This window comes from Hetaerina americana, unplaced genomic scaffold (assembly GCF_022747635.1).
Source record: "Hetaerina americana unplaced genomic scaffold, ioHetAmer1.1.p SCAF_4, whole genome shotgun sequence".
Classification (NCBI taxonomy): domain Eukaryota; kingdom Metazoa; phylum Arthropoda; class Insecta; order Odonata; family Calopterygidae; genus Hetaerina; species Hetaerina americana.
In genome coordinates this window covers 98,062,897-98,088,134 of record NW_027286985.1, presented here as the reverse complement: position 1 = coordinate 98,088,134, position 25,238 = coordinate 98,062,897, and the positions used below count along the sequence as shown (strand labels likewise).

Below are 25,238 nucleotides of genomic sequence, written 5' to 3'. Positions count from 1 at the left end.
TATTCAACTAAAATGACTCAGAGATGACATTTGAATCTGTTTATAATTTGAAGAAGTAGAGCTCCCTAATGTTTTTGGATAAATGATGCTTGACTTGTCATTTACACCCGTTGTACCCACTCCTTTCCCCCCTCTGAACAGCTTTTGGAGTTGCCTGTGACCTCTTTTCTCCCCTAGCCCCTGTTCCTGTAGGCTGAATTAGTTTTAACCCTTGACCTCTGCCCGAGAGATTTGCTTTTATTGCTGCAAGCTTGGCTTTCCTTGCTGCATTTTATTGAAGCTTTTCTATCCTTCTGTGTTGTAGACTGTGAATTTTTTATTTATTTGTGGAAAGAACAGAACTTGCAGTGATTTAAAAATGAAACCAAATATTTTGACTTAATATTTTTCGGAACATGCCACTGTTTGTAATCTAATATGATGTGCATGTTTCGGATGTGTCATCTTCATTGGAAGAGGTGTTAAAGTCACTAGAGGTTTGTTAAAATGATTGAAGGTGCTTGTCAAGGTGATTTCTTATTTAGTTTTCAGGACTGTTTATGGTGTGTGGCCTGGTATTGTTGGTCGGCAAGAAACGGAATTGTCGGAAACATTTTCCTATTTTGATCAAATGTTTTCATTTAAAAAAATAGTGAGTCAGCACAGAATTCTGGGTCCCTAATAGCTTTTTAATATTTTGTAATATTAGAACCTTTTTAGATTGAAAAGCAGAATGTAGAAGTTGATTTTGGTTTGGGATATGTGTATTGTGAACATGCATATGTCTTTATGCTGCCGTTAACATTTTCTTAACCGGATGCTGTTATTATAAGGCAGTCATTGCACAATTTGCCGTATAGTGTGGTTTCTTTGTAATTTAATTTCAGTCTTATATAAGTTAAGAGTGGTTCTTGGGTCTTGAGAAGAAAGAATTTTCTAATAAGTGAATTGCAACTTTATAAATGCCCTAGCATTTGGTATTCATCGTGCATTGATTCAGTTAGAAATCATTTATTCCCTGTTGGTACATCATGTATAGAGATAGCATAACTTGTGTCTGATCATTAAAAGTAAACCAGTGAAAATAGAAAATACTGGTATGTTATTCAGGACCATACACCCCATACATTCTAATTTTTATTCTTCAATTGTCCTGCATGTTGATAGTCTGTGATTGATTGATTTCGTGGGCTGAGTCACTTTGCAATTATTTCTTACACATTAAATGGACGGAAAATGCATATTATGGCAAGGTGTGTTGAATATTTTATCAATCAATTCACAAGTGTTTGAATTTTCTGGCATAGTTTTCTCTGCTGAATTAGTGTCAATAGTTAATTATACATAGAAGAATCATTCTGCACTAAAGTGGGGCTTGTGTAATTAACATCTTACCCCTTGTTTCTTAAAGGTAAAGGCCAATTTACATGTCTTTGTAGTTTTGCACATTCTGAGCCTATTAATGGTCTAACTCTGTTTGAAAACTTATCAAATATACTTTACAAAGGATATCTGGTTTAGAATATTAATATTATATCAACTGTAGTATTTAGAAGACTTTGTGGGCCCTGGCTTAATAAGTATTCTTGTGTGCAGCCACACTCACCCTCTCTTCGTGTCTCTATAAATGTTTAATGATTCCTTTTCATTGATTTTTATTTCACTGCTTTCTGTCAAAGCTTTGACCTGAGAAGCTTATAACGAATATTATTATTAATGCCTTTAGCATTTCCTGTGTACATATTTAGTGTTAATGCTGTTTGCTGTGATGAAACCTTGTTGACTTAAGGATTTTCTCAGTATTGGACAAGTATTAAAATGAGATGAGAATTGAATAAAATTAGTGGCTTATTAAAATTGATCTTTAAAAATGTATAAGCTTACTGGACTGATTTATTATTTTATTCATTCATTCATATGCCCCTAACTTGAGTATCTGTAGACCAGGTGTCTGAGACTCATAGAGCAATGCTGGTCTTTCGTATCATGTCTTTTATTAGAGTGCTAGTATTTTGAATGTGAGGTGTCCCATGGGCATTCGACCATTGCAATCATTATGATTGCAATACTTTGAAATTCCAGGGTTTAATAATGTAGGTATTGACAGAGAACTCCCCAAGGGTTCTTGTTTCAAGACAATTAGAAATATATATGTGCTCATTTTATGACAGAAATATGTCAGAATGAAATATCAATGCTTAAGATTGAAATTGAATAGTGGGTGAACTATTCTGCAGATGGAAAAGTTTGGCTGAAACTTTTGCATCATGCAAAAAGGGTTTATGTTCGCATTATGTTTGAAGCTCTTGCAATGTTCTTTTGCACTTTCTTGTTTTATCAAAATTTTTAAGTAAGCAATTGGCTCTGGATTTCAGCAAAGATAACTTTTTAGTGATAAATTCTCTAATATTTCTGCTAAATTGGAAATTTATTTACTCTTGTTGTCCTATAAATTGTTGGTACATAATGCTATGAATGCATCCTTTCCTGTTCAGCATTTTCCAAAGTTCTTTTTTCTCCCCCAATCTTCGTTGAAAGTTTTGTTGCTAATGCACCACTCCTTGGTCTTCATCTTCATCCTGAGGTGCCACATTGCCTTAGCTCCTGGTTTTATCTCATCGGTGGTTTCATCTCATGATCATCAAATGAAGGACACAATGTATTTTTCCACTGTTCTTTATTTTTGTACTGCTAGTTTGAACGCTTGGGCATCATCATACAAATTAGTCAAGTTGTGGTCCATTTATACACCATTCTTGTGGGGGAAGGGGTGGGTGAGAGAGGGAGAAGGGGAGGGGTTGGTTGTGATCCGCTTTGATAGGAAGGAGGAGAGGGGTGTTAAGCATCATGAAAGGCGATTAGTGGGGTTCACAGTGGGGGGGAGGGGTAGTTTGGTCTTTCCGTGAAGGAAAGGGTTGCCTACAGGATCGGGGAGAGATATTCAAACAATAAATTATTGACCAAATGACCTTTTTTCAAATTCCTTCTGATTTCCAGCTCTTCCAACTAGTCCGTCCTCCTTCCTTTGTCCATCTGGTGTATCCGTTTGGGGTTGAAATCGCTCCCATGATTTTCTTCCCACAGATTCTTGGTGAATTGAGATTGCACTAGGTCACATTACCTAAAACAGCATTAATCTTCCTCCACTTGTGTTTTTAATGATCTCCCCATTTGGCCTATGTAGATAACACTACTGTCCTTACAATTTGAATTATAAATGCTACTTTCAATTTGTTTTTCCACTTTGTCTTTCGTAGTATTCATGAATAAATTCTGTAGAAAAATATATTCTGTTCTTTATTTAATAAGGTACAGATGCATTAAAATTTTCAAATGATTTCATGTCTAAAAATGTGCATCAAAATTAGTTTCTTTTGATTTTTTGCAATTCCACAGCATGTTTTTCCTTCAAATAGAGCATCAAGAGAATGCATTTTACAAAAAAAATAGAATATCAGTACTGCAACACAAAAAATAGAGCTGTGTATTTGTACTTGTTTTCCGTTTAATATTTTACTGTTTTTCCATCCTTTGGTATTTGCAGGGGAATTAATTTAGTTGCCAGAGAGTGAAAAGCATTTTTGAAATATGTTGTCTAAAATCTCCTGTCATTCTGAAGGGCAATGAATTCAAAATTGACTCTAGTCACTTCCCACTACAAAATATTCAGATAATATCATGTGACCTCCCAGTTTATGAAACTGGAGAGACTGCCTTGTTTCAGTCACCTCTACTCAGAAGAAGCTTGAAGCATAATGCTAAAAAAATATCATCTAGGTCATATGCATGTAAGGATTACGTCTACACAAGTAAAGGTGAACTTTAAAAGATGGAAAATAAGTCATAATGGGTGCTATTATTGAGTTTTGTTTCTGTTTGGAAATCAGCCAATTAGGTATGATTATCATTGTGGAAGTACAAAGTGGTTCATCTTCTCTTCTAAGACATCCATCTCACTTAAAAGCCATAATGCATTCTTCTTCTCCACACCAATCTTGTAGACTTGGTCAATAGTTGTAGGCAGTTTCTCATTTATTATGTTGGAAGAAAATTGTAAAAATCCCACAATAATTAGCATTTCTTTAAGAAAATATTATTAGATGTGGATGTAGATTCAAATTGGATTTTTCTACTAGGCATATTGGAAGAGTTAAGGGCACTCGCCCACTTAACATTCTTTACTCTTTGTGTTGGTCGGTGATCATTTGCGATACCCACCTGGCACAGAATTTTTTATATCATAGCTTTTCTGTTACAATCATATGTCAATAATGGTGTGTCCAACAGGAGAAAATTTATCAGCTGGAGCACTTATCATCCACTGTTGAACAGATTGAATTCCTTGGTACAATTGTTGAATGATTCCAACGGTCATGATGTTGGGCCTGCCTTTTCGCTCTTCATCATGCATATTTATGCAGCCATTTTTGAGGCCTCGACGGCATTATCTAACATTTTCTTCCTTCATCAGTGTACGTCCATATCTTAGGCACAACTCCTAATGACTTTGGGTAGCAAATGATCCTGATGAGGCAAACAGAAATGGATATGGTGAAATGGACACTATGTGAAACTGGTGGGAGCAATGATTTTCACAGGCATTGTTCATGTTCTGCATTCACTTACAGCAGTGATTACTGAATCAAAACAAATGCTACACTGACTTACGAAACAATCATTGGATGGTGCTGAATATGTACAACTTTGATCTCACCTGCCAATATTTGAAGATAACAAAACGGCCCTTAATTTTCCCATGTGCATCGTCTTTGCTATTTCATATTTAGTGGAGACATCAATGTCATATTGATTAGAATTCATTAGATAGCATCTGGTGAATGCATATTCATTGGAATTTGTACTCTGACTCCATTTTTTATATCAATCTTGATTTAAACCCTTTTTATAGCCATAGACATGAGAAATATTTAGTTGTGGGCACACATTCCTTCAGCTCTTCTCCATATGTACCCCAATATTTCAGCACTAGGAGGTAAAGGTATTAGAAGAAGAAATAACTGTGTGAATAAATGTGAAGATTAGTTCAATAGTTTCAGCCTCAACTTTGTGGAAGTTCATTTTAATAAATGAAAAAGAAACACTTTGTTCCAATCCACCACTTGGTGGTGGATTGGAACAAAGTGTTTCTTTTTCATTTATTAAAATGTGAAGATAGTTGTATTGTTTGGAGTTACTTTGCTATCCCTTTCCAAATTAATACTAAGTGAGGGCATATTCTAAAATTCTTTTGTTTCATTTCACCAAAATATGAGACATGGGTGGAGGCATTTCAGTGCAGTGTATTAATAGGTTGGAGTTGTGTCGCTTTCATCATCCCTGTGCAATAGACTTATGTATTGCGTCGGCCATCTCTCTTCTCAAGTACTTATTTAATTGTCCCTCAGTGTTGGTATACCAGAAGTTTTGGTGTAATTGGCTTTGCAGCCAATAAACACAACCAGAGAATGAAGTTATTTAATAGCAGGTTTGCCTGGTTGTTGGTATTATATCAAAGTATATTCCCTGATTTGCCTTGTAAATCCCCTAGACTTAGTATCATAGTTGATGTTGTAATTTTTCACATGTGAAGCTGTTATGATCTCTATGTTTTATCTGGATAAACGATATATCCTGGCCATAATGTAACAATATCCATGGGTGCAATGTAGCTTTGCTACTTAATGAAGGTGTAAAGTTTCTGTTGTTAAAAATGGTATCCACCATTCTCAAACCCAACCATGATATAACTTTATGTGAAGCTGGAAAGAGGCAACTCCAAAAGTAAATTCATAATTACCTGGAGAATAGTCAAAATTTAGTTATCAATAATTATCTTTTACTTCTCAATCGGATTTGCATTGGATACGTTAATTCTCTTGTCCATACATCTGTGCTTATACTTGCATTGAAAGTGTTATTAATGAGATAACTCATATGTATGAATAAAGTTGTATATTTTGTGGTGCAATACATTTTCAAATATTTGATGGTGGTTCAGGCATGGTTTGTGAGACAGACAGAATCATTTTTGAAAATTGGTTGTAATTAAAGAGGGAATAGAGATTTAAAATATCAGAGTTGTTTTTAGCTTTACATGAATTGTTATACTTATGGTCAGAGTCAATAATCTATTTTAAAGAGTAATATTCTGCCAACTAAAATATAAGCTTGAAATGTAGGATGACCCAGTACATATTAGTACTGTTCCTATTAATCAATCGTTTTGATGGAATGTTAAAAAATTATCAAAGCTCCAAGTTACGTTAAAAAGAACAAAGACAATGGGATCACAGTACAAAATCACTTGTGGTAAGATTTTGTCAGTCATTATTGTCCTTGGTATTATAATTAATATTATTCTGCAGCTGCATTTGCTGAAAAAAGGTGTGTGGCATGACTTATTTTATGAAGAAATATGCAGGAGTATTTATTTTGGTACTCTTGTCATATGTGACTACCAGATAGCCCTCTCTCTGAATAGTCTTTATGTTAGCTGTTTGTTAAGGTGATGAAATGACACTGTTAGGACCATGTTCACTAAAAATAAAGTGTTAGCATTATGATAAATTGTGATTATTGAGTCATCGACAGAGAAATTAATGTTATTGAAGGCTGGTGTCCATAGATTGTTTTAATATCCCTAGCATTTGTGGTATTCTTAGATGGTAATGATTTTTCTTCCGTTCTATGTGCCAATCTCATACTTAAGTATTGTTTTTCATCTCTCAATAAGTGTCACATCCCACCTAAAACACTTTATCTATTAATTGATTCTTTTGGGAGCGTTGAATGCTTTTTTAACTGTACATATATACTTTTTCAGACTGTCAGTCAGCAGTTTCAAGTGGTACACCTATCTTTAGATATAATCCTCTTTGAGTTAATATAGATCTAATGTAGTGGTGTTTACTTTTTGATATGCGCATATATAATTGTCTTTTTAACAGTTCATGAAAAAGTATTTGTATTTCATTACAATTGTATTTAGTATCAATAATTTAAAATTTTCATGTTAATTGGTTTTGGTTTTTAAAAAAAAGGTGGTAAGTTTACCTTTGAAATTTCATTGATTTTTTTATCAAAGTATCTTGAAACTTATGTCTAGAGTATTTAGGGCCTAGATTGATTAATTGCTCCATGCCCCATCTTATAATAACTTGATTAATGAACTTGTTTTTCAAGGAATAATTTTTTGGCCAGGGACATTTCTATGCTCCTTTTAGCTTTTATTTATTTTAGGAACTCCTTTTTTATGTTCTAAACAAATAAATATTAAGCAAGTTATTTCACTATGCCTCGTCATTGAAATCTTTTTATTAATAAACATAACATTTTTTCTAGGAAACTATTTCCCTCTTTTGTTCTGCCATCTTCCTCATTGTGTATGGCTTTAAAGCGGCCAGATCTTGATATGTCCTGGTTCTGTCTCTGTCTCATCAATATCTGCAATTCTTTTTCTTGATTCTCTAGGCAAATTGGATATATGGCAGCATTGTTAAAGATGTTCCTAAGCCAAATTTTGACCAAGGGCTTTAACAGAATACCTTCTCATCTTTTTTTTTGGAAATCCTTATGTTTTCATGGTAAATTATCTGTGCATTAGTTGCACCCTTGTCTCCCTTATATAAACATCAATGTTTCCTGTGTGGAAGTTTCTTGCATCCAATGATGAAAATATCTTAATTCAATATTCTCTGTGTTTATTTGGGATGTACTGACTAGAACAACCTCTGCTCATGAACTTTGTTAGCATCTTGAGTGTGATGTATTCTCCCAAAGATTGGTAATGTTGAACTAATCTTCACTCTTTCTCATCATTGCAATTTTATCCAAAACCCTTCTTTCATTCCTGGCTACCTTGTCATCAAAATTATGATTTTGCTGAATAAAATGAAAATGTTAATGTGAATTAACCAATCAAAAAATTTAGCATCTGTACCATCAGTGGACTACGAATAACTTGTATTTAATTTGCTATTTGTAATAAAAGCTATCATATGAAGTAATTAAAAAAAAGCTTTAAGTTCACACAAATCAGGTAATTTACAATCTCTCCTTTTTATATCATTCATTTTGATGATCAATGGATTTATTTTAGTATTTTCTAAAGTAGGTAGTAGCATTTTTTTCATCTGTAAAAACATCCCCAATGGTTCAGTGTCTTAGCTGTTTTAGCATAACCTTTGAGAGCAAACTTAAAAGTTAAACACTTATGTTAGATACTGTGATGCAGCTGTTTGAACTGCTCCAATCTTGTGTTTGCCAGAATGCATGAAGGAAATCCTCTGTGTGATTACTTGTTCTGTTTTCTCATTGAAAACAAACACACAAAGAATTAATCTATGCTGGTATGATAACAATAATTTTATGTAGATGCACTGGCCTTATACATTTACAAAGGAACCAACTGGGTACTACTCAGGTTGTAATGAGAAAAAGAAAAATTCATTTATCTTTGATTGGTAGAAATATAGATAATGGATGTGTGCCAAAAAGATCTCAAGTTCCAATTTCAACCAATGAGGTTTATGCAAATTTGCAAAGTATGACACAAGTCTACAAATGGTGTGAAAATAATTACTGAAAAATATTGCATAAATAGCTTAAAAAACAGAAGCAAATCATGGAATAGAAATAAATGGCTTAGACTAATGCACTTGGTCCAGTGATGTTCCAATGTCTTGATCACATCCTGAAAATTAGATTCTTTTAGGCCTGCAAAATACCCGTCTACTTTGGCTGTTATTTCTTTATTTAAAGAAAATCTCCATCCACGGAGAAAAACTTAGAGCTTGGAGAAGAGATGGGAGTCTGATGTACCCAAATAAGGCAGGTGTGGCAACGATTTGTATCTTAGTTCATGTATTTTTACCATAGAAACGACACTTGTCTGTGGTGGTGCATTATCTTGATGAAAGATGACTTTCTTCCTTGCCAAACCGGGTCATTTTTTGTTTACCTTTTGTTCCAGTTGTTCCAGGAGGTTAGTGTAGTATTGTCCAGTAATTGTTTGACCTCTGGGAAGATAATCTATCAGCATATCCCTTTTGCATCCCAGAAAACTGAAGCCATCACCTTTACGGCTGACCATATTGCCTTTGCTTTCTTTGGTGGTGGTGAATCAACATTTTTCCACTGCTTTGACTGCTGTTTTGTTTCTGGGGTATGGTAGCGGACCCAAGTTATATCTGTGGCCATGAACAGGCACATAAAATCTTGTTGGTTGCTCTTAAAATAGGTCGTTATTGTTTGGAAATTTCCTTTCTGATAAGATATGACGCTAATCTAGCAGGTAATTTCCTCATAGCCAATGCCACTGATGAAATGTGATATGGTCATTCAGATGACATCTCTACAGCTTCAGCGATTTCTTGCATTTTCAGTCAGCAATCCTCCATGACCTTTTTGTGCACTTTTGCAATAGTTTCTGGGATAATGGCACATTTTGGCTGACCACTATGCAGATCATCATCTAAGCTGTTCTAACCAAACTTAAACGTGTGTGTCTTAAAAGTGTGACATGGTTACTCAACTGGTATCATTAGTACTAAAAAAATACATTTAAAATATATTGAAATTCTGCTATAAATATATAAAGGTGGAGTACCAAACAGATGTATCATAAATAGAAAGGTGCCAAGAGAGAGAGAGATAATCGCACCAGCTCACACCTCAAATACAAATAAAACAATGTTGGCTTGAATTTATCAGATGCCATGCAAGTGCATTGGGGTTCAGAAGTAATGATACCATTGCAATACAATGTAATATATTGGGTATAAAATAACATTTATTAAGCCTGAAAGGGATATGAGGAAAAGTCGTCTGCACAAAAGACATTCTATGTATTATTTTTTATAGTCATTCTTTTCTACAGTTTTTGGAAATAAGTTAAAATATCTCTCTATTAATTTTTTTTTGGAAGATCAGATCCAACAGTTTTTTCTACTTTATTAAGGGTGTGTAAGTCTTCTGCACTGTTTTTGTTGAGCTTGAAAAGGTGATGTAGCTAAGCAGAGACATAGGGGTAGGGTAATCATTGGCTGTCTATTGGAATGGTGGTAATATTGACTAGCAGACCTTAAAAAAGATGAAGGGGGTTGGAGGGTAATCGAATGGTATTAGGACTTTGTTTGGGGCCCAGATACTCGACCCGTCCTTTGGGAGAGGTTTTCTGGTTGGTGGTCAGCAATCTGAGGGCTGAGCATGTGAGCAGGAGGGAAATGGGTTAATCAGGCTAACTGACAGATTGGATTACTTGGAGGAAGGAAGGTTGATGAAAAGAAGGAGAGGAAGTTGGGAACAATTTCTCGCTATGGAGAGAAATGGTTTGGCACTTGAGACCTTGGGTAAATCTTGCGTTATTTAGGTAAAATTGATTGAATTTGAACAAACAGAAGTGGAAAAGTACCTTACCTGTCACTTCTTTTAATATATTTCACTTCCACCATGTTATGGCTGAAACTAACAATGGAAATAATGTAGTTAAATATTTAAAGGAAAAGGACCCAAGTCCTTGTTCAAAGATATTATTAGTGAAGACATGAGACCGGTCTGGTGGTAATAAATAAGTCAGACGTACAATGCTATTTTCGATGAAGATTTTTGTATATTAGTATCTAAAGAAAACTATGAGTTTTGTATTAAGATTAAATTAGCTAGTACATTCACAGATCCTATTATCCCTCTTGAAGTGTTCACTTATTTTTTATTTGGAAAATGAAAATGTCACCCTTCAGATGAAAGAGGAAATGCTAATATTTGTATTCATAATTGCCTGTTGAAAGGTAAAAATGAGGTGTCATTGAAGTATATATTAGGTATTATTTCAGGCGCACCAAATTTATGGAAAAAGTGGCAAATCCATTATATTTATTTTTATTTCAGTTTGCCAATACATATTAGGTATCTACTCCATCAGCTTGTTTCCCTTGAAATAAATATCAAATCTCATATGACAAGAGTACCATATTGCTTATTGTGGTTTTTTGCTTGGCTTATGTCTTTTGTTGTGGTGTTTGTTCTACATACTCTCTTTATGTGCATCTATTGTTCTCCCACCCCATACATATGTGTGTTTGTATATATATATATACATATATATATATATATATATATATATATATATATATATATATATATATATATATATATATGTATGTATATATATATATATATGTATGTATGTATATATATATATATATATACACACACATATATACACATATATATGTATGTATATATATATATATGTATGTATGTATATATATATATACACACACATATATACACATATATATATACATATATATGTATATATATATATACATATGTATATATATATATGTATATACATGTATATGTATATATATATATATATATATATATATATATATATATATATATATGCATAATTGTTGTGTTAATTGAGGCTGCCACAGCATCTGAAACATGGGCAAGGGCAACAAGGACAGTACTGGTTGCCAAGAAGGAGGAAGCTGAGGCATTGAAGGGGCTAACCCTCTAAGGAATACTCTTGGTTTTCTTGCAGGAGGACAAGAACGGTCCCTCTAGTCACTACCACCCGAACGTACCCCAGCTGCCCAATGTCCCCCTGCAAAGCTCTGACAAGCCAAACCACACCCACCACCAACACCCTAACCATCATCTGTCCACCTCTTTCCGCTAGAGCAAAATAACCATACCAAAGTTCTAGAGATACCCTCGAAACCATTTTGAAAAAAAAATACAAAAATAGAATGATACAAAAGTCCTGGCCAATCAGGGTAAGTGATTGTCTGTTGCCTTTCTTTCAATCCCATCCCATTGGTTGATTGATTTTTGCCTCATCTGCAGCTTCTTCTTGCTTTTCTAAATCCCATTTTTTTATATTGTTCTCCACTCTCTCGCTCTCTCTCTCTATATATATAAATATCTCACTGCTTTGTTCTTCACCTCCTCTTCCTATTCTCTCAAAGTGATCACTCTTCTCTCTCTCTCTATGTAGTAGTCGGTAGTATCTCATGCCCTCAAGAAGCCTCAGCTGGTTCAACAATCAACTACAAAAGTATGCTTCACACATTTTGGGTTCACAATATATCAACCAGAAGGGTTTATTTCTGGTGCTTACTTGTTTTTCATTATCTCATCTGATTCTCATCTCTGTTGTTATATTACTTTGTTCGACACACTTCGCTAATGATTATCCTTTGATTGAGTGCTCAGGGAAGTATTCTTTCAAAATCATACCATTTTCTTTCCCATAATGCCACATCAAATTACTCATCTAATACATGATAAAAGGATTATTATGGAAAAAGTGGCCACCATTTATAAATTTCATTCAGAAAAACCTCAATTGAAATTTAATATGAACTATCTAAGGATAACTTCGTATATATTATTGTAATGATGTATGATGTCAAAATTAGCAAGCACCCTGAATCTAAGGAGATGTACTACATACATGTATATCAATTGATAATGTTGATCACTGATCATACATGTTTTCCAATTAGGCATTTGAAAGAGAGATGTTTATACATTTTTAGAATCCAAAATAATAATTGAATTATTCTTCATTAAATTGGGATTGAAAATGGTGAAGCTGTTGACTTCTCAGGGGAAGTTGCAAATGATTATCAAAGAATACTATATTATTTACTAAAACTATGATACGTATGTTGACATCAGTTAGTTCATTTTTCATTCCTATCAAAAGCCTGTAGTGTCATTGTACTAATTCAATTCAGAAAACATTTTTCATCTAATTATTGCAAATCGTATTGGATAATTTTGCCAAAGTAAATAATTTCATCATATTATTACAACTTTTTCCTTTTTTACAGTTTGTAAATACTTAAAAGAAGTGTTTTAGTGCCAGAAAGTATTTTCTTACCCTTTTCTGTGGCAATGCCAAACATTTTCAGTTTTGTAGTTTTTTTTTGGAGAACTGATGTTTCGGAATCAAAATGAAGAATTAGATTGAAATTTATTTTTGTTAAACCCATTCAGTTGGCAGTGATTTGACTTCGGCATCCTTTTGGTTAGGAAAAGAAAAGATGATGATGTTTTATGTGGAAGCTTTGTTGTGAAAAGGCCTGGAGTGTCCTGTTTGAAGCAACATAATTCAATAGTTGAAATGCTTTTTCATGGTGAATTATCAGAGCAATTGTTTAAAAACATAATATAATGTTTTACAGTTTTGGTCGGTTATATTCATGGGAGTACTGACTAAATGTGAAGGAAGGAAATCCATGCCATTTATTGAATAGATAGTCAGTCATGAGAGTTGACAATGAGGTAACAGGAAGGGACCCTACCCTTGGCTCAGGGGGCCACATATTTACTCCTCTCTTCATAAGTGGATAGGGAAAAGTTGTAGTCACCCTTGTAGAGCATCGCACATGTCTAAACAATATAGAGTTGGTAACTCCTTTCACCTCAAGTTTTTGCTGTGGCACCTGCACGAATGGCACCTGTACTGTGTGACTACACAGCAACAGTATTAATGATAGCACCTCATGTCATAATTATATATTAACTCTTCCATTACATCCTATTTTATTAAATAGACAGTCCTTTATGGATTCATCTTTTATTTGCTCAGTTATGTGATAATACCACAGCAGTCAACCCTTAGGTTAGTGTGACTTAAAAGGAAATTGATCTTTTACCCTAAGCAAAATATATATTATGTGTATGGCAAGTGAAGTTCATACTTCAGGGTGAGAGAAGTGTCAATTATTTTTCCTGTACTGCCTGATGTTTCCAATGAAGATCTTGTTCCCAGAAAATCATGCAGCTTGGATGAAGCACAGGTATTCAGAAATGTCAGTCAAATTAGAATCCAAAGCTGATAGCTCTATTTGTGTGGCTTCCATGCCTCCTAAGTTTTTTGAGGAATTTTCTTGGCCCAGTAATTACAGGGTAGAAATATACTTAGCATCAAAGCCAAAGGTGGTGGGTTCAAATCCCAGACTTTTATCTTGCTTGACAAAACAAGGATTTGCCCCTAATTTGTCGTAGTCTTGGCAGGGATTTCCAATTCCTCTTACCTCTTCCTCTTCATTCAATGCTGGTATAATTCACTAAATAATAGTTTCTCAGAGCTACAGTTAACCTTTTTTTCTAACCATGAGTTTTTTACCTGCATAAATTGAGATTGCATCCAGTAATGAGCTGCAGTTTCAACAGCATTTGTTCATTTATCAACACTACATGGCTTTTTCTGCTCACAAATCTTCCACATTCATCATATCCTTGTATGTGGGACTATTTTATAGAGTACACAATGGGATCTTGATTGCTTTTTAGAGGAAATACATGAAAGAAAAAAGAAAGAAAACAGGATTAATATTTGTCCGAATATAGTCCCCCTCCTTACTTATGAACCCTTAATTTTCCGAAAAGACCAATAATTTGGGTACAAAAATAATCCCTTTCCCACACTTTTCTACTAATTTATATGCAAGAAAAGGGAGGACTGTATTCAGAACAAAGAAGTATCCAATTGTGGATGTGTGGTTTGATTCTCCATGCATACTCTTTGGTTGCCCCAGTCTCCCCCACTCCAGCCACCCATCCCATACCCTCCATTCCATCCCCCGAGCCCTTCCCATCCCCTCCACCAATCATAATGGACAATGGTGTGTGTGTACTTGTATCCCAATCAAAAGAGTGACTCCAGACGACAGCGTGCTGGCTAACTCCAGTTCTGAGGAGGTTAAAACGCTTGCCTTTCAGGAGGTGGGAGATGAGGATGATGAAAGCGGGGAGGACACTGAGCTCTCCCTCATGATGCCTCTCCTTACTGAGAACTGATGCTGGCGAAATGTGCTGATGGGTGGTGTTGGGGGTATGGGTGGGGGTGTTGGGGGGGAGATGGTGGGGAGGAGGAGAATGGGGAGTTAGGAGGATGTTTGTGCCTTGAGATAAAAAAAAGAGTGGTAGGGCCCTCTTCAGATTTCCACGATTGATCCTCTGCTTATTTCTCCACATACATGTCTTTTGTGTAGAGGAATCTTTGCCCTTGCACAAAACTATATGACCAAGAGATTTCTGTGGAACTATACATTCTTTTGAGGTCCACAGAGCAATTTTTTGAACATTTTTGCATTGGTGAATGCTTGAGTGCATGGGTGTGTGTTTTCAGTCATATGTTGTGGGTCAAATGAAAACCTAAACATTATGTTTGAAATATGGTGCTTGGGCCTAAACTTAGAAAATATGAATCTGATTATTTTTTCTGCTTATCATGATGCCAATATCTAAATAGTAAAAGTGATTCCTTTTTTCAAATAAAAATAGTTTTCCACATCTTTCATATGAGATGACGATTTGATGATTGTTTTCATTTTATGATCATATGTGTGAATAGTGTGCTTAGCTTGAGTCAGAATAACTGGAGTTGATGTTTCTTCATGGAAGCATTTTGAAAGGATTTGAGCATGTGTATATGAAGAACATGTTCACATGTGCGGTCACATGATATTAATTATTATTTTTCCTTTATGGAAAGTGTTTTGAAAATGCTTAGTGCAATCCACGATAAATTCTTTTATTCTAGAATCATCATTTCAAGATGTGGTGTGGTCATTAGATATACTAGTATTTTTTTGCACAAACAGGGTACATGCAACTAGGAATCAATACCAATAATCATGGAGTTAAAAGACTTAATAGTGGATTTAAATGCTTTTTCCTTGAGTCGATGATGAGGACGTACCACAGAGTTAAGTCGTGTTCTTCTGTGGTTCTTCTTTTTCATATTTTTGTTGGGTCTCGATTGACACTGGCTTTAGAGCATGGTTCATTGAGGGTGTGGCAGGAAGTGGCTACTTGAATGGGGAGGGAAATGGGTGGGGATGTGGGGTGGGGGGGCTGGGGAGTGAAAGAGAGAGAGAGTGAGGGAATCATTGTTGCGTTGCACTCCCCTGCACCTCTGGCAGAACTCAGAACCAAGAGAGGGTTGCGCACAGAGTTGGGGTTGTGCCCTCTCAACCCTCGGTAACCCATCCACCCCATTCCTCCGAAGGCAGACTACTACTACTCACCGATTGCCTCCTCATCCACCATTCGTCCGTCCAAATAGGTACAGGCCATGAAATATACATTGTATGACCAAACAAACCTCATTATTCGCATCTGCCTGCTTGCTTTCTTGCATACCACCACCGCCAAGAACACTGTGACCCCTTTCCCTTGCTGACCCCACAAACATTTCCCCTGCACCCTCATTCCTCGGCAGGGCCAGACTGCGCGCACAGAGGCAATTGCTCAAGGTCGAGGATAGGGAAATATTTGTTCCAAGGGGAAGCAAAGGTCATAGGAGTGGATTATGGATGCAGGCAAGATTTGAGAATTTGGTGGAGTGCTTTCAAATTCAGGAATTTGATGTTTGGTAGAATTCTTTAGGATTTTTTAAAATTTTGTATCTCAGCTCTGTGGGTTGCATTTGCACCACGCACATACGTACATATTTAAGTTGACTCTGACCGCAACAGCCGTTGTTACCAGAATTGACTGAGAAGAGTATCAGTCTGAAAATAGAACAAAGCATTGTTTGTGATTGTGCACATAATTAATGCTTCCCTAACTTATATTTTTTCTTAAATCTGAGAAACCTACCTCCTCCACTCCACAGTTATGATGTTGATCTGTAGGAATAAATTATGCATACTTGTGTAAGAGTATTATGAAAAGTTATGTATATTAAGCTGGTCATTTTTATATTTTTAGGAAATAAATTTTAATCACTAATAAAATTTATATTTCTTTCATAAATAAATATTTCAATCTTAGTGGAAAGGATGAAACTAAATATGAATTCGTTATATTTTAATAATATAATTATATGAACATAATAAAAACATTCAGTGGGAGAGAATTTAGTGTTTGATCAAAAGAGGAAAATTAGAATTCAGTGCAAAACCGCAGGAATCCAATTCAAGATTTTGAAATTACGCTTAGGTGTGAATCATGGATTTGGTCAAATTTGAATTAATGAAATTCAAAAAAGTAGCCAGCTTTTATTGTGTGCAAAGGGCCTAGAGTTTTTGAAAATTAAGAAATTTGAAATGTATAAGGTTGCAATAATTATTGAAAACAAATAATGGAATGAAACATCTTCACATATTAAATAAAGCCAGAATAGTTTCTCATTTAATATTGGCAGAAGTGTTACTTCTCATTGATCAAAAATTTTGCCTAAAAACTTTGATGTATCATGTAAATCCACAATTGCATCCATGAAAAATGTAAAAATTTCCCAGATGAGATAGTAATTATGAAATAGTAAAGAAGTGAATGGATACAATCTCATTACTCTCAAACCTAAGAGTATGCTTTCTGTTAGTTTCCAGTGAATGACATTCACCTTGGGATTGCAAGCTTAGCAGATTACATATTATCAATTGAGCATTGAGAGGATGAGTAGTGTGATATTCAAGTATGAAACTCATAATGAGTATTCTGTTAATTTTCTTATCTTAAGAGGGTAGTATTCAGTAATTTTGGGTGATCTTTTTTCTGCTGGGATTTTGTGTTTTTTTAGAATCAGGAGAGCAGTTTATTAGTTCCTTCTTGTTACATATGAATTCATTCAGGACTTAATTATTTCAAGTCAGAGTGAAATGTGAAGCCGGATTAGTTTCCTTCTTAGGTTCATGTTCTGTCCTCCCTTACTACTGAAACAGTCCTTCCTAAGAGTCCAATTCTCCTTGCTAGTCAATGCATCCTTCCATGTCATTTTGAATGTTTTCTTTTCCTTTACACTCTATGTTGCATTTTCTTATACCCTCTACCTCTTCATTTTCCATTATAATCTAATTTTAGCTCATGCAGGATTCCTTTTTGGTCATTTTCTTATAACCTGAAAAACATCTCAACTATGGATACAGTTACTCTTGCTGTAATTTTGAGTCCCTTCTTCATAATTAAAAGAGCAAGCACATTTTACTGCGAAAGATATCACAATCATATCTCACTGTATACATCAGTCTATATACTTTACATTCATTTAGTGCATACTAATATTTAATACCTTGTTTGCCTCATTAAAGTATCTATTTGCTGGAATGATCAACCTACCCCTGAAGCCTTGATATGTTATTTGAACATTTTTTTCCACTCATCTATAATGTAGATGTAGTGAAATAACTTGCCTAATTCGTATTCACTTTTAAGCTCATCCTAATTTCCTTTACTTGAATCCCACATATGCAGGTTTACTCAGATTAACGCACCTGATCTTCCAGTCCACCTCTAATTTCTTCAGCATATAATTAAATTTATACAACTTTCAAGTACCCTCTCAAAATTTACTGGAAAAATGTGCTGGTATAACCTAGGTTGCTTTATGTAAGGATTTCCATTATTGCATTCATAAACTTCTCTTTGCTGGTAAGCTAAATAGTTCTCTATAAATATACTCTTTAAATACGTGCAGCATTTTTATTTATATAAAATGACTATAAACATTGTTTTAAATACAATTAAATTCATGTTAAAATGTTGTACCTGATTTTACAAATATTATGAAAAAGTACTATTTTTCTTAGTTGTGTAGTTTTATTTTCATTGGAAAGCAGTGTATCATCGAGTGCTACAATTTTTTACAATTCTAGCTATTAAATTTATGTTGTGCAGCGAACATTACATTGATTTCAAGTGTTGATGCTCAGTAAAGAAATTTAATTTGTTGTAATGTTTTAAATTTGTATGTGAACCTGGCAAGTCAATATTATTCTTAAAAATGACTTGAAATTCCAATATTTTTGGAAACTTAATGGAGAATTACACCATTTTTATGATAAATTTAAAATATTCAGGGCTGGAATCATTGTATTTATTATGTAAAGCCAAGGCTTGAACCCTTCGATGAAGGAGTGCATATTCTACCAGTCTAACTATATTTTCAACTGATGCATGTAGTGAGACTTAAAAGTAAATGCAGAGCGATCATGCTTGTGAAAGTCGTGTATGCTTCCCAAGGTCCTCTTCTTCAATGGCCCTGTGCGAGTAATCCCTCACTCCAAACCCACAAATGTCACATGATGCCTATGGCTTTGTCATTCAGCTGAACCAGTTTCCCTCCCTGCCCAACCCTTGCCCCAACATCTACTCCACGCCCAAAAACCCTGGGGAATGAGAAGAGCATTACATATACGCTGCATGACCCCTTTTTGGGAGTGGAGCATTGCCCCCCTGAATGACACCCCCTTGAGCCAACTTGTTGTACTATGAAATGTGTGCATGGCTTCCTGCGTCGAGGCCTCTTCGATATCTGTTCTGCCTGTGGCCCATCTCCTCTCTCCTTCCCCAACTGTTTTCAAGACCAGCTGCCTCAAAAGCAATTGTTTTTAGGTACAGGAGGACTCATTACTATTATTTCATTGATTTATTTGATTGTTTGTTGATGTAGAACTTTGTTGATACATGACTGGAATATTAAGAAGATATTTTAGGGCTCTTATAAGGAGCAAAGTGCTGACACCTTGTGTGTGTTTGTGTTTGTATGTAAATGTCCCTGCATATACCTGGCATATATTCGTTTAGATAATCTTCCAGTATAATCTGCCCAAAACCATGCTCTCTATCCCAACGTTCATGTTGCCTTTTAGTTTGTTGCACCTGCCAATCTGTCCACCTACTATGTGAATCTACTTCTGCTTGTATTCATTGTTGTCGTATGTTGCAAAACTTTGTTTGCCATACTCTTTTGTGCATGTAATATCATTAATATGTGAATATATATTTATATGTATACATACTTATTCAATTGTGGATAAATTGCAAAATGGCAACACAATCAGAAAAACAATACTTTTGTACCAATATTTATACTACCTCTCATTTTTATTCAAGCTGTAAATCAAATTTGGAGACTGCTCCCTGGCCTATCTACTCAAACACTTCAAATCCCAAAGCACCAAAACCTTGACCACCTGTGATGTTAAAACCTTCCTTCCCATCTACAATCCAGCCCACCCACCTAGCCCTGGATTCCAATGATGGGACCCATAACAGTCAGGCAAACTGTTCTTCTCCTAGGAACGGACCACCACTCTCTCTCCCTCTCTCTCCTTCCAAAGAGAAGAACAGTCATAAAATGGTTCTGAGAGAAAAGTATAAAAAAAATTACTTGCTCATGGACATTACTTTACTGTAGAGTCAACTCTTGATTAAAATTTGGAATTACTTGGACTTTCATGATTGATAGTAATCGTTGATTATACAATGCTTCTGGGAAATGCTGCTTTCATTTCGCTTGTGCTTCAGCTCCATTGCCAGTGAATGAATGAATTAAGTGTGTGGGGTGTCTTTCTATGCTTGGATTAGAGCATTACCAATAAAATACAAGCATTAGCAACAGTCAAAAATTGCAGAACATCATGAAAGAGATTCTCATTTGTTCTAGAAGGCTGGAAGCAGCTAAACTGCAAAATAGATGGATTCATGACCTAAGTTCCAGCATTGATGTTAAAATTGTCCATATACATGCAAGCCCTGAATCAAAATTCGTCTAAGTGATTTGTGGTGGAAAATAATATCAAAAGAAACTGAAAGAGGACAATTGATGATTTTGTAAATGAATGTCGTTTGGTAACAGCACGATGTAGGAATGTGAATCAATCAGCAGAAACATTAAATGGAGAAAGTATAAATCTGGAAAACAATTCAAAAGCAAATTGCAAATGGGTTCAGGTACTTTCTGGTCTATTGTGGGTGGATTGTGGCCTTTGAATTGGTTCCCCTTCCGTTGGGAATGGAGAGTAAGGGCCAGTGTTATCTGTTCACTTATGGTACACTCTAGTCTCAGAACCATTCTCAACTTGAGCCTTTTCACATTTTCTGACATGTTGCTACTCCGATTGCATTAGTTCACTTTTCATTTCCACTTCTTCACCTCATAATTGTAATAGTTTTCTGCTGCTGTGACTTTTTTCATCTTACAAATGATTGTATTTGTCCACTGTGTTTCAAGGGCACCATTTGAGGCAATGTTGTTTTAATTTTTTGTGTGTACATGGCTTTGATTTGCCAGTCCAAGTAACTGTAAACAAGCAGGAGAGGGAAATGTTTTTTGTGTGTACTGTATCACTCAGTAAACTCCTGGCTACCACCTACGCCACTCTTATGCAGGGAATGTAGCAATCATACCTTGTTTTTTTATATTTAAACTTATTGTTACTCTTAAAAGTGTTTTGTTAGATTAAACGCTTGGGTCTTCGGCTGGCATGTCATGCTCGTGCAATGCTTCTGCATCTCAAACCATTTGGTGATGTCTTATGAGAGGCCTTGCATGCCAATATCGCTATGGTTCCCATGAACTAGCCCTCCCCTTGAGTCCAGGTATAATTCCAGGGTAAGCACACAAGCCCTGCGTGTGCAGATCAAAGTTGCGATGCCAAACTTGCTGCTACTCTCCATAGCCGAGAGAAGTAGTCGTTAAACGATGAGGGAAACCTTGATGGGAAATCATGTAACCCCTTCCCTCTGTGTGTTTCATGCAGTGTTGTAGCCTTTAAAAATCTTGTTACCTTTTTTTCATTATGGCCATGAATAATGTAATTAGGAATAGATGATTATGTGTGTGTGCATTTACCTCTTGTCTCTTTTTTACGTCTAAGGTTTCATGAACCTTCAGTTTTAAATTGTGGGAAGTTGAGATCTGTTAGCTAGAATATTAATCTGAAGGATAAATAATGTTAACATTTCCACATTTTTTAAAAGTAGTGTTGTGTATGAATTGATGTGTTTGTGTGTGTGTGCATTTTATCATTGAAGTGTGTAGTAATTGCAGAACAAATTCAGTGTCATTTAGTGTCACCACCCACTCATTTCATTCATTCCCAATTGGAGGAAAGAGAGCGGAGGCAGGAGTTACAAAGAAGAGATTCCCAACCTTGCGAAACACACCAGACACAGTATGGTGTTCATTTTATGGCACATGCACACCCATCACTGTGCAACTGCTCCCTCGTATTTCCATTTGTGTGCTTACTTTGATTCTTTTGCATTTTTTATTCTTTGCCTCACTAAATGTGGTTTCCTTGCACCATTTGATTAACCTCCTTCCCTCCTGTTGTACCTCTAACCGAGTCATTGTTTTGAGATGGCCTACCCTCACACCCTTTCATTCTCTTTCTCTGCCTGCTTTTGCAACTCCAAATGCTGATTACCAGCTTTTTCCCTATCCTGAATATTCTCTCTATTAGCCTGTAAGTTAATTCTGAGACATAGTATCAAACAAATGTGTTGCCATTTGCTTACAAATTTTTAGTTATTATGTTACTGAGTCTATATCCTCGAGTGGCAGCTTTAATATATTGGTGCTGTTACCTTGTTGCTTAGCTATGTTTTACTTGGGTAGATGTTATCCATGCTTAAAGTAAGGCTACACATATTTGGCATGCATTTTGAAAAAAATTCTGAAATAATACCGACTTGTAGTTAAACTGTTTTTTTGTTTTTAATAGTTTTACCATAAATTAAAAAAATTATTATTGGACCTGATAAATATAAATGCTAAATTCAAATTTTTTTTAGTGAGTCATTTCAGGCAAAATTAATATACTTTGCTGAAAAAAATGTCAGTGTAACATAGCAGGATTAATTCACATTTTAAATTAAATTGTTGGTTAAAGCAAACTATTTTTCTGCAAAAATTACCCTAATTGAATGATACACTTTCACGTTTAGATTTTATCCTTTCTTACGAAGCATTTATTTTCATAAGTTTCATAAATTATTTCTTTTTCTCTCAGCTAATAGCATTTAGATAGTTTTCATACAATTTAAGTAATGTTCAATTTGAAAGCTCCTACTTTGTCACAGTTCCTTTGCTTTATGTTATGGTTTTGGAAAGAATTTTTAATGGCAGCTACATATTTATGGGTTTTTTGATACCATGTGCTCAAGTTTAACATGATAATTCTTTCATATTCTACATGCAATTATTTGCTGACAATATAAAATGCAGGGAATTGGTTTGCATGTAGAAAGTTATAAAATCCCAAAATTATTTTCAGCATAATAATTGAGCTGTGCAATTATAAAAAAGTCTAAAAAATATTGAAAGATTGTCTTATTATTATTTTTCAATCCACTGTATTTGTATTGGGACAGACTAGGGACAGGGGGTGTAGTGGGAGGCAAAAGTAGATTGAAATAATGTGGCAAAAATGATTAGTTATTTGAAAATATGTTGAATAAAGTTTTATTTAGTTGTATGTGAAATATCCATTGATGAAGAAAAGTGATTTGATTTTCATTTCATGTGTGTCTTTCAAATGCTGCATCACTCATGTGTGCATACTGATTATTTATTTGAAGCCCATTACCCGGTTTGAAGTAGTGCTACTCAGAATCATACTTGGTGGACTAAGTGGTATGATTTTAATATGGTAATTTTTTCTTTTTTTTAATCTATCCCTAATCCTCCCATTCTTGTCCGAACACCTACACTTTGACCTACCTCCTTAAATGATGTCCTCCACCTCAATCCCACCCCACGTGGACGCAGCTCTCTCCTGGGCACGAGGGCTCGGACGACACTGACATGGAGCCGACAGCATCACAGTCGCAGGACTGTGAGCCCACGCCACCGCTCCAGCGCCACGGCTCGAAGAGCAACTTCTTCCTGCCCCCGAGCGGAGGGGGTGGGGGGGGAGGAGGAGGGGGAGGAGTTGGTGGTGGAGGTTCGGAGATGCACTCGTCGTCATCCCACCAGGGGGGGGGCTATGGTGTGGACTCCCCACGGAAGGGCAGCATTGGGGGTGGCGGGCCACAGATAAGGGGCCAGTATGGGCGTGGATCTCCACATCCAAGACCCAGGTGAAATAGCAATCCCCACTCATGCACCCTTCCTGATACTCTCGACCCTCCCCCCACCCCCTCATGAAGGGAGGCTCAGTCGAGTAGCGCATGAGACAAATTAGGAGATTGTATTGCTCTGTTTTCCTCTAGGTCACCCTACTCATTTCTTCAGTTGAGCTTCAAATGATTTTTGGGCAAACTCATTTGATAATCTGAGTATTTCCTGTGAAGAAGTATTTTCTGGGTAAACCTTGGAACTACCCCAAAGTTAAAATCTCATAGTCTGGCCATAATCTAATTTCTGCTTGGTTTCCTATCTTCAAATTGCTAGTTCGAGCAGTTCTAAGGTAGAGCATTGTTGAAAATTGTTGAATTTGACTGTGCCTCCCTCTTCCCCTGTGATTACGGAAGGTACGGCTGGTTATATTCTCTCCCTTATTATTCCCCATTTTGTGACCCCCCCTGGCCATCTATAACACTTCTGAGCCATCAATACTGATTTGTTGCAAGTGTATGCCACCATTGATTTGTGTGTGCCATATTTGCACAATCCTTGCATGACACTTCACTCTAGGTTCTATCAAAAGTTGGTTTATGATGTTACTCCAAATTGTTACGAAAAATGTGAGGAACTTTGGGAAATAAAGAAATTATGTTGGGTCACATCTAGTGCTAAGTGCCCTTGTCAAGCTTTTTCAACTTTGCACTCCCTGAGGGCTAAGAAGGAATGGGTTCTTTTTTGAGTGATGTCTGGGAAGGGGTAGGTGAGAGTTATAAATGGGTCAGTCTCACTTTTGTTTACTTCTGGTGCTAGTTCAACCCTTAGCTTTGGTTCTCAATTTCATTTCTTGGTTTTGATTCCCATATCGGTGAATAGATGGATAGGTATCAAATAATTGATGGTTGTAACAATAAGAAGGAGCTCTATCACCTTCAAGGAATATGTATCATCTCATAAGAAGTTGTAGTTACATTTTATGAGAAGTTTCACTCTATCTTAAATTTTTATGTACGCTATTTATGATATTTTAAGTTTTAAAACTATGAGATGATTACACATATCATTACATAATTATTTTTTCGTAACATCTGTTATAAAAAGAGCTAAACAATGCTTAATTTCCAATATTATCATGGGAAGGAAGATATTGCACCTTTCTTCTTTTGATAGCACTGAGAACCTCTCATTGACTATTTAACTCGCCTCGTGGTATCTGCATGCAACTGACATTTATTTTCAGTTCGCCTCTCCTGCAAGATGAGGACTAAGCCATCCAACATTTCATACTGCCAACAATCTCTCCATTCACTCCCTCTTCCCTTGTAATACCTACCCCCAAAATCCTTGTGTGTGCTCCCAATTTGGATCTTGCTGATGAATTGTCTGTGTGTGTGTGTGTGTGTAGATGTTTGTGTATGTGGACTGCTCGCAGTGTATG

At 35.7% G+C, this 25,238-nt stretch overlaps 1 protein-coding gene across 1 annotated transcript in view; it reads left to right on the top strand.

Moving 5' to 3' along the window:
* The window catches only part of LOC139691863 (palmitoyltransferase ZDHHC8-like), a 183,415-nt gene that overhangs the window by 137,200 nt on the left and 20,977 nt on the right, over positions 1-25,238 (top strand). The window contains exon 7 of the mRNA XM_071589782.1: positions 23,507-23,631. Coding sequence (XP_071445883.1) covers positions 23,507-23,631 — 125 coding nt within the window. The remainder of the gene's footprint in view (positions 1-23,506; positions 23,632-25,238) is intronic.